This window comes from Rattus rattus, chromosome 14, assembly GCF_011064425.1.
Source record: "Rattus rattus isolate New Zealand chromosome 14, Rrattus_CSIRO_v1, whole genome shotgun sequence".
In the NCBI taxonomy this organism is placed as follows: Eukaryota; Metazoa; Chordata; class Mammalia; order Rodentia; family Muridae; genus Rattus; species Rattus rattus.
In genome coordinates this window covers 12233735-12250177 of record NC_046167.1, presented here as the reverse complement: position 1 = coordinate 12250177, position 16443 = coordinate 12233735, and the positions used below count along the sequence as shown (strand labels likewise).

General features: G+C 45.8%; 1 protein-coding gene across 3 annotated transcripts in view; it reads left to right on the top strand.

Annotated features, from left to right (window-relative positions):
* The window catches only part of Dhtkd1 (dehydrogenase E1 and transketolase domain containing 1), a 48284-nt gene that overhangs the window by 10366 nt on the left and 21475 nt on the right, over positions 1-16443 (top strand). For 2 of the 3 annotated variants that reach the window (XM_032884837.1, XM_032884836.1), the window contains exons 2-8: positions 4215-4370; positions 6426-6637; positions 7727-7921; positions 10707-10976; positions 12467-12638; positions 13152-13350; positions 14857-15169. In XM_032884837.1, coding sequence (XP_032740728.1) covers positions 4215-4370; positions 6426-6637; positions 7727-7921; positions 10707-10976; positions 12467-12638; positions 13152-13350; positions 14857-15169 — 1517 coding nt within the window. Of the gene's footprint in view, positions 1-4214; positions 4371-6425; positions 6638-7726; positions 7922-10706; positions 10977-11367; positions 11415-12466; positions 12639-13151; positions 13351-14856; positions 15170-16443 lie in introns of all 3 variants that reach the window. The other variant, XM_032884835.1, reaches the window with a different exon arrangement.

Below are 16443 nucleotides of genomic sequence, written 5' to 3'. Positions count from 1 at the left end.
GCTCCTTACAGCCTGCTGGTCAGAAAGCAGAAACTGACTGTCACTCTGAAGGCCTGGCCCCATGGGCCTGTGTCCACCAACTCTAGTCCCCATAACCCAGATGTTCTGTTACTTCCTAAACCTGCTGGGAACAACATGTTCAAACACATAAATCCCTAGGGAACGTTTCCCGCTGAACCCGTGCCCAGAGACCTTCAAGGGGTGAAAGCTGTCGGACTCTAGACGAAGGCTGGAGGTCACTGTCTCTATCACGGAGATGTGATGGCTGCAGTGAGGTTCTGGGGGTGTTGCATGTCACACATCACAGGAGCCTTTTGTGGAATTGTAAAAAAAATACTTCGAAGAAACTGAAGTGATTTTTAAAACTGTAGAAAGTTCTAAAATATTAATGCAGACGCAAAGGTATACAGCCTTAGCCCTTTACTTAAAAGATGGCGGCTTACTGATACAGTTACCTTGGCATTTATTTCTTTAGGATCAAGGCACCCTTTTTCGACTTTAATTGTAACAGACGAAGGGATGGGGATTTGCCTCAGTGGCAGAATGTCTGCTTAGAATGCTCAGGGCCAGGCTGGAGAGATGGCTCAGGGGTTAAGAGCACTGACTGCTCTTCCAGAGGTCCTGAGTTCAAATCCCAGCAACCACATGGTGGCTCACAACCATCTGTAGTGGGATCTGATGCCCTCTTCTGGTGTGTCTGAAGACAGCTACAGTGTACTTATATATAATAAATAAACCTTAAAAAAAAAAAAAAAAAGAATGCTCAGGGCAATGCTCAGGGCCCTAGGTTTTATATCAAGGGAAAAATTGTGTGTGTGTGTGTGTGTGATAAGTGTGTGTGTGTGTGGTGGGTATGTGAGTGTTGTATATATGTGTATATGTGTATGTGTATGGTGTGTGTGTGTGATACATGTGTGTGTTGTATATGTGTGTGCTGTATATGTACATATATGTATGTGTATGGTGTGTGTGTGTGTGTATGTGTGTGTGTGTGTGTGTATGTGTGTGTGTGTGTGTGTAAGTATAATGGAACATTGGAGTCAACTTCTTTGTTACCAGTGTCAGTTTTTAGGTTTCCTCACCGAGCTGGGAGGTGGTGGTGAAGCCCAGCACTTAGGAGGCAGAGGCAGGCAGGTCTCTGAGTTCCAGGCCAACCTGGTCTACAGAGCAACTTCCGGGAGAGTCGGGGATAGATACACAAAGAAACCCTGTCTCCAAAAATGAAAAACAACCTCTCTTCCCCCTCCCCCAAACGGAAGTGACAAACACGGAAGTGTTTGTAATCCCAGCACTTGGAAAGTGGAGACATCCCAAAAGGAAGGAAGGAAGGAAGGGAGGAAGGGAGGAAGGGAGGAAGGGAGGGAGGGAGGGAGGGAGGGAGGGAGGGAGGGGAAAGAGAGAGGGGGTGGAGAAAGGAAAGGAAAGGAAAGGAAAGGAAAGGAAAGGAAAGGAAAGGAAAGGAAAGGAAAGGAAAAACCGAAGCTGGAGGCCAGAAGAAGGTGTCAGATCCCCTGGGACTAGAGTTATGGAAGGTGCTGAGAAATGAATCAGGATTCTCTGGAGAAGCAGTCTGACCTCTTAACTGCTAAGCCATCTCCCCTTTACCTGGCTTTTAAATGAAATACTAAGTTTAGTTTAACTTAGCTGATTTGTGCTGGGTAACTTGGTGTTTTCCTTTTTGAAGCAGAACTGTGGTCACTGTGCTTCACTACCAAAATTAAACATTGTAATTTACAGTAAATAACAAAGTAATCAATGTAGATGGATACAGTTACCATTGTCTTCTGTAACAGCATTTTTTGTTTTCCCTGTGTCTTCCAGTCACAAGCAACAGAACCTAGCGGTGGCTATCCCAAGCAAAGAGGGTATCTGGGGCTGGAGAGGTGGCTCAGTGGTTAAGAGCACTGACTGCTCTTCCAAAGGTCCTGAGTTCAATTCCCAGCAACCGCATGGTGGCTCACAACCATTTGTAATGGGATCTGATGCCTTCTTCTGGTGTGTCTGAAGACAGCTACAGTGTACTTATGTATAATAAATAAATACATCTTTTTTTTTTTAAGTGGTATCTGAAAGGATGTCTCCTCAAACTGGAGGACATGTTCAGTATTAAGACTCAGGAAGGGGCAAACCGGAGTTGTCTCTGGGAATATGGCTTACTGTGGACCTGCCTAGCTGCTGCTGCTGCAAACAAGTCTGATGACCGCATCCCTGATCTTCCCTCACTATGTCTACCCCATTTGAAGGACTTGGCAGTGCATAGAGCACAGACCGAAGCACATACATTACTAGGAAACCATTGCGCAGCCGTAATTGTTCATAAAGAAGATGTTGAAGAGGTTTGCTTTGCTTTGCTGTTTCGACACAGGGGCTTACTATGTTGTAGCCCTGGCTGTCCCTGAACTCACAAAAAGCCACTCCTCTGTCCCTGAGTATTGGCTTGTACCACCATACCAGCCTAACTTCACCTAATTGTTTTAATAAATTAATTAATTGTTTATTTAGGCACCGGGGATTAAGTAAGCACCCCACACGTGCGAGCCAAGCTCTTTCCCACTGGAGTTGCATTCCCAGTCGGTTGTCTGTAGCTGCTTTGCTTTGAGACCGGGTCTTACTCTGTAGCTCAGTCTCTCCTGGACCTCACTGTGCAGTCCAGGATGGCCTTGAAGCCATAGCAAGCCCCAGAATGTCCGGCTTGCAGCACGTGAGGGACGAGATAATTAGGGTTAATTCCTCGTCTACAGTGTTATAAAATAATGGTGTCTGGAGTCTATACGAATAAAAGGGCCAATTAGATGTGTAGGTAGATATGTAGGGATGTAGGTGCTTGCAAGCCTGAGCACGTAAATTCGATCCCTGGGCACACACACGGTAAAAGGAGAGCGAAGAATTTATTGTAAGTTATCCTCTGGCTTCCACATGCATGTTCTGGCATGGCCCCTTGCCAAAATAAATACAAATTTTTTTAGCAGAGGAGATCCCTGAATTTTTATTTCCAGCACTGAAGGAGAAATGGAAATGTCCCATTGGCTTTGGGGTTTTACCTTTACCTTACTATTATTATTGTTATTTTTGTTTGTTTGAGACAGGGTCTCACTATGTAGCCTTGGTTGGCTTAGAACTTACCAGGTAGGTAACCCATCTGCCTCTGCCTCCCAAATAAAAGCATGTGCAACTTCGACCAGAGAAATGTCTGTTCATAGACAGGGGATAAATACATACATAGGTGATAGATTTTTGTTTTATGCATATGAATGTTTGGCCTGCATATATGTACATGTATGAATGTTTGGCCTGCATGTATATACATGTATGAATGTTTGGCCTGTATGTATGAATATGTACTATGTGTGTGCTTGGCGTCTGAAAGGGCCAAAAGAAAGCTTGGAGTCCCCTGTAACTGGAATGAGGGATAGTTGGGAGCTAACATGTGGATGCTGGGAGCTGAACCCCGTCCTCTGCAAGAGTAGCGAGTTTCCACATCCGTTGAGCTGTTTCTCTAGCCCTGTTGTTTGCTTGCTTTTTTGCTTTTTTGAGACAGGGTTTCTCTGTGTAGCCTTGGCCGTCTTGGGGCTCACTTTGTAGACTAGGCTGGTTTTGAACTTACAGAAATCTGCCTGCCTCTGCCTCCCAAGTGCTGGGATTAAAGGCAACCCCTGCATTTGGGCTGGAGAGATGTCTCAGTGGTTAAGAGCATTGACTGCTCTTCCAGAGGTCCTGAGTTCAATTGCCAGCAACCACGTGGTGGCTCACAACCATCTGTAATGAGACCTTGGCGCCCTCTTCTGGCGTTCAGGCATATATTCGGACAGAACACTGTATACATAATAAATAAATAAATCTTAAAAAACAAACAAAAACCCCTGCACTAATGGGGAAAGGAAGGGGACCATGTCTTTAATGTCAGTGTGGAACTGACTTGTGTCAGTGTCCGAAATCCTTTCTGATGTCTACCACGTGTGCAGTTATCACACACCCAAGGCTCAAGCTCTTTTCCTGTCTGGTTTGGTTTTGCTTCCATGGACTTTAGCTATCAGGAGATAAATTTAAGGAAATAAGTGTGTTTACCTAGCATCTGACAGCCTTTAATCCGGAGAGCCCCTGGCAGAGGCGAGGAGGAACAGTGTGTTCAATGTCTAAGGCCGTCCTTCCGTGACGAGTGTGTCTGTAGTTTCTGAGCATCTCCTCAGTGGTTTTATTTCCTTCTCCCAATTCAGTTGACCATGGCCTTGCCAGGCTGGTGACAGTGTATTGTGAGCATGGCCACAAAGCTGCCCAGATCAACCCTCTCTTCCCCGGACAAGCCCTCCTGGATACTGTGCCTGAAATCCAAGCTCTTGTGCAGACACTCCAGGGACCCTTCACTACCACAGGTAAGGTGGCTCCTGGGTGTGAGAGGGGAGCGGTCAGAAGTGCCTTGTTCTGTTCTTGTAGAACTGAATGCCCTGGGTTGAAGACTTCCGTCAGGTAAAGGCAGTGGTTCTCCAACTTCTAGTATGGCCACTCTTTAATACAGTTGTTTCTCATGTTGGGGAGGCGCCCAACCATAAAATTAGTTTCATTGCTACTTTGTTTTTTTTTTTAAGATTTATTTATTTATTATACATAAGTACATTGTAGCTGTCTTCAGACACACCAGAAGAAGGCATCAGATCTCACTACAGATGGTTGTGAGCCACCATGTGGTTGCTGGGATTTGAACTTAGGACCTCTGGAAGAGCAGTCAGTGCTCTTAATCGTTGAGTCATCTCTCCAGCCCTTGTTGCTACTTTTAAAACGCTACTTATTTTGCTACTGTTACGATGTAAATATCTGTGTTTTTCCGATGGTCTTGGACAAGAGCCTCTTACCCGGAGCCCTCATCCCAACCCTGGGAGAAGATCATTAGACCTTCAATGGGGTTGTGACCTGTATCTTGTGGGTTGTGTTCCACTGGAAGAAGGGACAAGGAAAGGCATCTTTTGAATTGTCTTCCAAAAGGAGCTGTCTTGAAGTTCTAGAATGCTCTTATTTTCTTTGTGTTAAAAAGCACAGGGTAGGCTGGCAAGATGGTTCAGTGAGTAGAGGTGCCTACCACCAAGTGGGTGGGACATACGAAGTAAAAGGGGAGAACCAGCTCCTAAAGTTTCCCTCCTATCTTCATATGCCACGTATGATTGAATGCATATTACGTACCCCATTATGTAAATATTACATATAGTATTTAAAAATTCAAACATGTTGATACCACAGGTTTTACATATAGAATGTTGGTTCATTTTCATAGCTGCTCCTAAAAGTCTTTGTATAGCCGTATTTAGTTTAGAAATGGTTTCTTAGTTACTTTGTTACAACTGTGATAAAGTACCCCCACCAAGGCAACTTAGAGAAGGAAAGGTTGATTTGGGCTGTCAGTTCCTGAGGGGAGAAAGAAAGCTCATTACTGAAAAGTGGGGAAGTGTGGTAGGCAGGTGTGAGGCCTGTTGGAGCGGCAAGCAGAGAGCACATATCGAGACTAGAAGTGGCATGTGGCTTTTAAAATCTCAGAGCCTAATCCTAGTGACGTCATCCGTCCAGCATGGCCTCATAAACCACCTCAAGCACCACCATTGAGGCCCAAGTGTTCCAATGCCTGAACCTATGGGGGACTTCTCATCCAAACTACCACAGGTGGAAGCAGACTCAGGAAACTAAGTAATGTGTACTTGACACAGCACAGGTGGGAAACAGCCTAGCTCTGCTCTCATTCCAAAGCCTGAACCCCCTCATTCCATTTCTTCCCTGGCCTAGAAACTAAAGCAGTAACAAAACAAACAGAAAAATTAGGCCTGGGGTTGGGGATTTAGCTCAGTGGTAGAGCGCTTGTCTAACAAGCGCAAGGTCCTGGGTTCAGTCCCCAGCTCCGGGGGGAGGGGTGGGGGGGAGAGAGAGAAATTAGGCCTCGATCACAAGTCACGGTTTATCTCATGTTACTCGTGTGTTATCAGTATTATTGTGGTGCGAGAATGAGACCCAGGGTCCTGTGCATGACAGCTAAGAGCTCTACACTGAGATGCGTTCCTACCCTAAGAGTGTTTTTTTAAATTTTAGTCTGAAATTACAGTGGAATCAAAACTTGACATAACATAGAGCTGTCCTCACAAGGAAGGAAGGTCCCTTCCCATCGAGTTTTCACCACCTCATGGCCATCAACCAGAATTTTAACTTTGCCTTTAGAGAAGGTCTAGATGGGTCAGAGGCTATACCTCAGTGGTGGACTGCCTGCTTGTTATGTGAGAGATCCTGGATATAATTTCCCACAATTGTTTTTTAGATGAGATGTTAAGAATCATTGATTCCGTCTGTAATGGAGGGCTCACAGTCGAGGCAGCGACCGTGTTCCATCCCTCGGTTTATCTTCTGTCAGGTTGAGTATTCTTTGAACCGATCCCTTTGGTTTTATTTCACAGGACTGTTAAACATGGGCAAAGAAGAGGCTTCTCTTGAGGAAGTGTTAGGCTATTTGAACCATATCTACTGTGGGCCAATTTCTATTGAAACCGCCCAGCTGCAGAGCCAGGAGGAGAAAGACTGGTTTGCCAGAAGGTTTGAGGAACTGAAAAAGGAGACATTTACCACAGAAGAGCGAAAACACCTGTCGAAACTTCTGCTAGAATCTCAGGTATGTACAGTATCAGCTACGGGCTGGAGGGGCGGCTCAGTGGTTAAAATCACCCGCTGCTCTTCTAGAGAACCCGGGTTCAAGTCCCAGCGCCCACGTGGCACCTCATGTTGCTATCTTTGACTCTGGCGACAGGGAAGCCAATGCTTGTGACTTCTGGGGGCACCCGCACTAGTATGTACGCACCGACAACCATATAGCTAAAAATAGTAAAAATGAGTACTAGCTAATATCAGTGAACCAGGTCTTCTCGTTTCCTGCAAAGACAGCTCACCACTGAAGAGAAGAAAGAGGACATTAGACCTTGTCCCTTCCGCTCCCCACTGCTTAGCACAACAGACTGGCAACACTCCACTCCAGGCACCAGCGAAGTGGATGACGTAGCGTGTGAGCTGTTGGTCCTCTGAGGCACCAGAGTGTGCTGATGCATTCGTCTGCTTATTTTGTAAAAACTGACCAAGTCCTTAAGATTAAACCTCTCTTCTTGTTTCCCGAAGAGATTGCTTAATTCCTGGGCAGAGGTTCTCAATGTAAACTGGTGGGACCCAATCCCCGGGGCTATGGTAAGGTCTCAGGCATGACAGACCAATAAAAGGCCTGTTCCCACCAGTGTGAGTGGATAGCATTAGACCTTGGTGACAAAATACCACAGCGCCTCTACAATACTACTGTGTTAGACCAAGCAGCAGATATAGCCAAGTCCGGCCATAAGTCTGGAAAAGCAAATACAGAAAGAAGGCGGCTGTTCCTAGATCCGTGATTCTATTGCTCGGGTCTTCCCTTTACAGCTCCTTTGGTGTCAAGGGTCCTTAGTGGAACTGCACTATCCCGTAAGGCCTGTGGATCTGTACTGGAGGGACACAGTGGTGACCACTGGGTCTTCTTTTTTTTTTTTTTTTTTTTTTTTTTTCTTTTTCTTTTTTTCGGAGCTGGGGACTGAACCCAGGGCCTTGCGTTTGCTAGGCAAGCGCTCTACCACTGAGCTAAATCCCCAACCCCCCACTGGGTCTTCTTAAACCACGCGGAACTTATCTGCCTTTCTCCTGAGCACCTGACTTTCTCCCAGCAGCTAATAGGTCTGTTCCGTAGGAGTTTGACCACTTTTTGGCCACCAAGTTTGCCACGGTGAAGAGATACGGAGGTGAAGGGGCAGAGAGCATGATGGGCTTTTTTCACGAGTTGCTGAAATTGTCAGCCTATGGCGGTATAACGGACATCATTATCGGGATGCCCCACAGAGGGAGGCTGAATCTGTTGACAGGCCTTCTGCAGTTACCTCCAGAGGTAAGGTTCCTCTCTGTGTGTGGCTGCTTCGTTTGTTTGTTTGTTTTTACTGCCCATGGGCTACCATTTTATTGTTGTCACACTATCCCACCCACCTAACCCCAAACTCCTATACTCCGAAATGCACCATGGTACAACCCACTCGGTCGTCTGATGTTCAGGTCCTGTTTGGGCAGCCATCTTGATGAGACTTCACTGATGTAGCCTCCCCGATGTCTCGAGGAGACTCTCTGTGGTTCTTGCCAGAGCAGGACTGCAGCAGAATGAAGGTGATGGTGGTCATTTCCTTTAGAAACCGATGGGGGGATAGCTTAGTGGAGGGGTGAAGCTTCATGCCCGCAGGCAGACTTGAGGCTGACTCTTCCATAATGTTCTTCTATAGATTCTTCCCCGGGGAAATTCAGGGTCGTTTTGTTTCTTCAAGGTGCATGGTGGCCAAGGAATGATAAGCAAAGTTGTCCTCTGTGCTTCCACTGCCACAACACACATGAACATGCACACACATGCACACACACACACATGCACACACTCACACACACCACACACACACATACCACACACACTCACACACACACACACACGTCACACACACACACACACACACTCATACACACCCACACACTCACACACACATACATACACACACACGCACACACTCACATACACCACACACACACACACACCACACACTCACACACACACATGCACACACTCACATACACCACCAGACTTGAGCTTTGACTCCTGTAGCACAGACCACATCTCAGATACTTTTCTGTTGCTGTGAACAGACACCATCACCAGGGTAACTTATAGGGGAATTTACCTATAGTTGGGAACTTACATCTGATCCACAAGCACAAGGCACAGAAACCTCAAAGCCCATCCCCAGTGACACATCTCTTCCAGCACCCTCATTCTTTCCAATTCTTTCCAGACTATTATGCTAACTAGGGACCAAGCACTCAAATATATGAGCCCATGGGCCCACCCATTTAAACCATCACGGGGCCACCGTGGAAGCCAGAGGCAATGGCTTCAAGGATCCGGAAGGCAGAGGACTTTGTGGGAACATCCTCCAGCCCTGCCCTCTAGGTGTCCTGTTAAAGACCTAGGCTCGAGTTTGGACTTCCTAAAGTATTCCTCCACGTGATCAGATAGATGCTGATGTCACCAGCATCTGTGACCCAATTGCAATGACTTTTGCTGAGACTGGTGTGATGGGCCTGGCTGACCTTCCTCACCATTCGTGGCTGCCACCACAGACAGGATTGGAGGGACAGTGACTTACACGCCTGCTTCAGAAGCACTCCTCCACAACCTGTGTGGTGTGGTTGCCCTGGGGACTCCGTAGGACTGATGATTAGAGCAGCTTTATCGTCCCTTGCCCCTAGTTCCACATCCCAAAGTCATGGCTGCTGGAGTAATGTTGGTCTCTGGACAACCGTGTTTCCATTGCACTTCCACTCCAGCACTACCGTTGCCATGGTGACCTGCCTGCTGGTCTCATTTGCATGGTCCTAGTACCCATGTGTGGGGAGTAGCGCCAGGACCATGCTTTGTTAAACGCCATCTCGCAGGGTATAGGTGCCGATGGCCTGTATGGCAGGGCTGTGTACTGTCAGTGTCTGGAGTGCACGAGGAGCACCACAAAAACCTCAGCTACAGGTTCTCAGCTACCTCTGGTCCACCGTACTCCAGATCTAGCTTTGGAAGGAATCTGGAAGCAGGTTTCTCTCTCCAGAAACCTGGGATGTTGCTTATGAGATCCTCTCATACTCCACGTGTGAAAAAACCCAACCCCCAAACAGCCTTTTAAAAGTAGTCAGTGGCATTAAGATCTACTACTTCAGAATCAATAGCAGCCCTTTAATGTGGCTAAGACTATAGACATTTGGAAGTAGGAATTTGGTTGGGTGGAAAGCTCATTCAGACTTTCGCTTTCGGCCTCGGTGGGGGTTGGGGATGGTGCTGGTAGCAGCAGAGGAGCAGGCCTTTGCTCCTAGCACTTGGGAGGCAAAGGCAGGCAGATCTCTTGAGTTCCAGGGCAGCCTGGTCTACAGAGGTTTTCCAGGGCAGCCAGGGCTACAGAGAGAAACCCTGCCTCAAAAACCAAACAAAACAAAAATTTACACCTTTCTGAAATAGAATTACAAAAAGATTAAATTGTGGGAGTTTTTTTAAATTTATTTTTCTTTCTTTGTATTTTATGGAGATATAGTGACTGAACTCACTACTGATTAGTTATTTCAAAAGCTACACAAGACAGAAGAAACTGTTATTTATTTGTGTCAGATTCCTCTTAAAATATTGTCACTAAGGACTGGAAGAGATATATAGGTAGTTAGGAGCCCATTTGTAGAAGGTTTCAGTTGAGTTCCCAGGACCCATGACGGTAGGCTCCAGGGAGCTTACTGGGATGTTTGGTGAAATCACCAACAGCACATTCCAGGGAGGTGTTTCTTCGGAAGGGTCCAGTTTCCTCTGGAGTCTGTACAAACCCATGCTTGGGCGCGCACACCCACACACAGGCTCACACACAGACAGGTAATTAACTCTAATATTACTGTAAAACAATGTCGGCGGCCGTTTGATTCTGAAGAACTCACAGTAGTGCCGAGCCACCCAGCAGTTAGAGAGCTGCGTCTGTCTTTAAAACAGACATTAAAGAATGCACACTTGCGATCACTAGAAAAGGAGTTTATATACTGCCCATCTTTCCTTAAGCTCCCTTCCGACCCACTGAAATAAGACCTGTTTATACCTTGTGTTTCTGTTGTGATAGCTGATGTTCCGTAAAATGCGAGGCTTAAGTGAGTTTCCAGAAAACGTTGCTGCCATTGGTGACGTCCTGTCCCATCTGACCTCCTCAGTGGACCTAGACTTTGGCGCCCATCGACCCCTCCATGTGACAATGCTACCCAACCCCTCACACCTGGAAGCTATTAACCCGGTGGCTGTAGGGAAAACTCGTGGTAGGCAGCAGTCTCAGGAAGACGGGGACTACTCGCCAAATGGTTCTGCTCAGCCTGGGGACAAAGTCATATGCCTGCAGGTACGTGTGTGTGTGTGTGTGTGTGTGTGTGTGTGTGTGTGTGTGTGTACCAGAAAGAACAATGGATTGGTAGATATGGCCGGAGATTGCAGATATTTAAGAGGAAAGTGGAATGACATTTTGAGAAAAGAGAATTCCGGACTTTAAAAAAAATTTATTTGTAAAAATTTTCATGATACGTTTAATATTTGCAGCAGGTTTTAAATAAAAAGCTGCCCGCGCCAACCACCTTCTCTGCCAGGCTTCATGGGATATTCTGATATTCTGGCTTTGAGTGTTAGACATCCTTTCATTGCGATTTCTCAAACCTTTTCTTCTTATGTTATTGTCTTGCTTCTCGTACCTTGGCTTTAATGTGTGCTGTCCCCTTCCTCTCTTATGTTCCTGGCAGCGGGCAGGATTTGGTGATGGGAGCTACTTCTCTGTCTCTCCTCAGCGGTAAGTGACTGGGGAGAGGAGGAGTTCACTGAGGTGTGCACTATTCCTCATAGACGTGTGTGTGTGTGTGTGTGTGTGTGTGTTGTGTGTGTGTATGGTATGTGTGTGTGTGTTATGTGTGTGTGTGGTGTGTGTGTATGTGTGTGTGGTATATGTGTGTGTGGTGTGTGTGTGTGTTATGTGTGTGTGTGTGGTGTACTGTGTAGTGTGGCATGTGGCGTATATGTGTATGTGTGGTATGTGTGGTGTGTGTGGTATGTGTTGTGTGTGGTGTGTGTATGTAATGGGGTGTGTGTGTGTGTGTGTGTGTGTGTTCTACGTTCTTTGTGTGTGGTGTGTTTGTGTGTGTGGTGTGTATGTGTATGTGTTATGTGTGTGTGTGTTGTGTTGTGTGTGTGTGAGTGTGTTCTACGTTCTTTGTGTGTGGTGTGTATGTGTATGTGTTATGTGTGTGTGTGTTGTGTTGTGTGTGTGTATGCCATAACATGCATGTGGAGGTGAGAGGACAGTTTTGTGGGGTCAGTTCTGCCTTTCTACCTTTATGTGGGTCTCAGGGGTCCACTTCAGGTGTTTGGGTTTGCGAGGGGAGCACTTTTACCCCTCGTGTCAGCTCGCACATCCTGTTTCTCACATCCTAAGGCTGTTTTCATGCAGAATTTCCTAGAGCTGAAACTGGCCTCTTAGCCCAGTGGTGGAGTGCTTGACTGGGAAGCATGAGGCCCTGAGTTCAATCCCTAGCACAGAAAAAAGAACCCCTGGGTCGATGCTCTCACTGCATATGTGGTAGCTATTCCTCCCATTCTGCTGCTGTCGATGCTAAAGTGTTGTGAAATTGAGGAGTCGGGTCCAGCGTGCAGCGTTAACAGGGAGAAATGGTATTATTCTTTGAAAGGTGCTTTCACACAAGACGTCCTGAAAGCTTCTGTTTTTGTGTGAGGGGAGCGATGAGAGGGTGGTGGCTGGTGTTTCTATTGGGATTGTCACGCAGTTTGTTTCCATCAGAAAACCTAAGCTTACTAATTCTTGCTTCCTCCATCCGATGAATGTTTCAGGTTCATGGCGACGCTTCCTTCTGTGGTCAAGGGATTGTTCTGGAGACGTTCACGCTCTCTAATCTCCCACATTTCAGAATCGGTGGGAGCATCCATCTCATAGTCAATAACCAGTTGGGTTACACCACGCCTGCTGAGAGAGGAAGGTCGTCCTTATACAGCAGTGACATTGGTATGTTGTAGCTCACCTGAACTGCCATTGCTATGCTGTGCCAGCCAGACACGGAATCTGTAGACTTCTAGTTTGCTCAGAACAGTGAGTCTTGCTGGTCACCGCATTTTAATTTATTTTATTTAATTAATTTTTAAAATAATTTAAAAAAAATTATTTCATGTATATGAGGACACTGTCGCTGTCCTCAGAGTGTGGCTCTCCCGGAGTCTGGCATTACACAGAGTTTTGAGCCACTATGTGGGTACTGGGACTCAAAGCTAGGTCCTCTGGCTCGCCCCTAGACGGTGCCCTTGAGCTTGCTCAATAACCAGTAGACAGATTTCCACCTCCTCCAGTGACACACAGCCTCGTGGACCTGAGACTAGTCAGCTGAATTCCAAAGCCTTCATACATAGACGACCCCTGTGTTGCAGGGCTGTGTCCCCCCCTAGGTAAGTGTGTCTTGGGAAACATCTCACGGTTGTCCATGGTAACTGGCCTTTTTTATTCTTAAATCTTGGTCTTCTTTAGGAAAGCTAGTAGGCTGTGCCATCATCCACGTCAACGGAGACAGTCCAGAGGAAGTGGTCCGAGCGACACGACTTGCTTTTGAGTATCAGCGCCAGTTCCGCAAGGACGTGATTATTGATTTGTTATGCTATAGGCAGTGGGGTCACAATGAGCTGGACGAACCTTTCTTCACCAACCCAGTCATGTACAAAATCATCAGGTACAGTTACAAGTTTTCCTTCAGTACCATGCTACCCCTCCTCCTCCTCCTCCTCCTTCTCCTCTCCCTCCTCTTCCTCCTCTTCTTCTTCTTCTTCCTCTTCCTCCTCCTCCTCTTCCTCTCATCATTATCATCAATCAATCAATGGCTCATATTTTTGGTAATGAAGATTCAACTTAGAGCTGTGTGTATGTGTGTGTGAGTGTGTGTGTTTGTGTGACTGTGTGAATGTGTGCCTGTGTGTATGTGTAAGTGTGTGCCTGTGTGTGTGTGTATGTGTGTGTATACACATATGTGGACAGCGTGTGGTGATTGGTTCTCTCCATGATGGTCATTCGATTAACACCCAGATGTTCATGGCAGCTGAACTTTCCAGCCATTCTGCATTCCTGTTTCTTCTCACAGATACTTTGAAGGGGGATGAGCACATAAATCATGCCTGCCCTAGAGAAACCATAGTGATCATCTTTCAAGGCTCAGGAGTGCCCCTTACTCTTACACACTTCTCTTCATTAGGCAGAGAAAGGGGAGCTTTACTTACTTAGCAATTAGCAAGACTAGGTAAGAGGACTTGGGTAAAACCTGATTGAGGCTGGTTAGTATGACTGAGAGGATTAGGAGTGGGACTTCCATGATTCTTTAAACTGCACCCAAGTACCTCCTTTTACCTTGAGAGGAAATAGCTTGAGAAATTCTTTGTGTGTGTGTGTGTGTGTGTGTGTGTGTGTGTGTGTGTGTGAAGTAGAAGCATCCTCATTAATGCCAGGTGCCTCCTGTGTCACAGGATTTTTCAGTGGCCTAGAGTTGACCAGTTAGGTTAGATTAGCTAGCATCCCCAGCAGTTTTATTTGAACGGATGTGTGTGTTTATCAGTGTGAATCTGTGTGCACGTGTTTCTGAGCAGGTTGAGATGTGTGTGTGTTTATCAGTGTGAATCTGTGTGCACGTGTTTGTGAGCAGGTCGAGCAGGTTCCCACAGAGGCTAAACGAGGGGGTCTGGTTCCTTAGAGCTGGAGTTACAGGCATTTGTGAGCTACCTAACATGAATGCCAAGATCTGAACTCAGATCCTTTTGAGAGAGCAGCAAATACGCTTAAACTCTTGAGGTGCATTTTTAAAAATAAAAACGCCAGTCTCCTTCAGTATTTAAGTATAACAATTCTGAAACATTTAATATATTACAGTGTCTTACAGCTGCTGTCTCTATGTAGTTCTAGAACTTTTTTTTTTTTTTAAAGATTTATCTATTTATCCTACAAGTAAGCTGTCTTCAGTCAGACACACCAGAATTGGGCATCAGATCTCATTACAGATGGTCGTGAGCCACCCTGTGGTTGCTGGGATTTGAACTCAGGACCTCTGGAAGAGCAGTCAGTGAGCCCTAGTTGCAGAACTTTTAAGGATAATAACATCCTGCAATGCCTTTGGCAATGATTCTCTCAGAACTGTGTGCACTAGGTCAACCCCATCTCTATTTCCCACCACCCATTTCTTTCTTTCTAACAGAGCCCGAAAGAGCATTCCTGATACCTACGCAGAGCACCTCATCGCCAGCGGACTCATGACGCAGGAGGAGGTCTCCGACATAAAAGCCTCCTACTACGCCAAGTTAAATGGCCACTTGGCCAATGTGGCCCACTACAGCCCCCCAGCCCCGCACCTGCAGGCCCGCTGGCAGGGCCTGGTGCAGCCAGCAGCCTGCGTCACTACCTGGGACACAGGAGTGCCTCTGGAGCTCCTGCGGTTCGTTGGCGTGAAGTCCGTGGAGGTTCCAGAGGAGCTGCAGTTACACAGCCACCTGCTAAAGATGTATGTTCAGGTGGGAAGCCTTAACGGGACCCCTCGCTGCTTTCCATTTTCCCCTCAGCGAAGAAACCGATGCTGTTCTGATGTTTCCAGTTGTGGAGAAATATTTATCGTATGTTACTGGGTTGTAGCAGCTGATACCCCGCGCTGGTTTTGGGACTTTGGTTCAGTTGGTTTGGCTTTTCTTCATTTCTGTTCTTCTCTATGGGATTTTAGGTATGGGATTTTAGGTATGTATGTATATATGTATATATGTATGTATGTATATATGTATGTATGTATGTATATATGTATATATATTTATACACACACATATATACACACACACATATATATGTGTATATATACATATATATATAAATGCATGCTCATTAGAAAAATACAGAAATATGGCTGATTGTTCCAGTGAACAGAAAACACTATAATTCTTCCAGGAAGCTTAAATAAAGTAATAAAAATCAACTCACATACCCCAGGGATGGCCATTTATACCCTTAAGCATACTAAGGTTTTAGGTACTGTCTTTTGTATTTAAAGTCACTGGTTTGCCAGTGACTGATAGGTTTTGTTTTTTTGTTTTTGTTTTTGTTTTTTAACAGTGTGGGACTTTCTGTTGTTAAAATTAGGAAAACAAAGGGTTAAAGGTCTTTAGCTTCCCTTGGTATGGATATAGAAGAGTGGTTTTCAACATGTGGGTCGTGGCCATTTTGGAGAGTCAAACAGGTTGTGTCAAACAGTTTTATGGTGGTCACCATCAAAAACACAGATATTCACATCATGTTTCATAACAGCAGCAAAATTACGGATAAGAAGCAGCAACAGAAATAATTATGGTTGGGGTCACCACAACATGAGGAACCATTAAAGGTCGCAGCATCAGGAAGGTTTAGAACCACTGATGTAAGACCTGTGCCCTCTGAATTATTGTAAAACACTACCTTTGTTTTTGTTTTTATTTTAGCAGAACCATTTAACATTTTTAATTTTTTTTAATTTATTTTTATTTTGTGTGCATTGGTGTTCTGCCTGCATGTGTGTCTGTGTGAGGATGCCAGGTCCCCTGGAACTGGAGGTACAGACAGTCGTGAGCTGCATTGTGGGTGCTAAAACATCGAACCCAGGTCCTCCAGAAGATTAGCCAATCCTATCTCTACAGCCACATTTTAGCAGGATTCTCACAAACAAAACACACCGTCTGGTTTACATAGAAAATGTGAAGCTGGGGGGATGGTCTCGCAATTAAGAGCACTAGCTGCACTTTCTTAGGATCTGGGTTCTGTTTCTGGG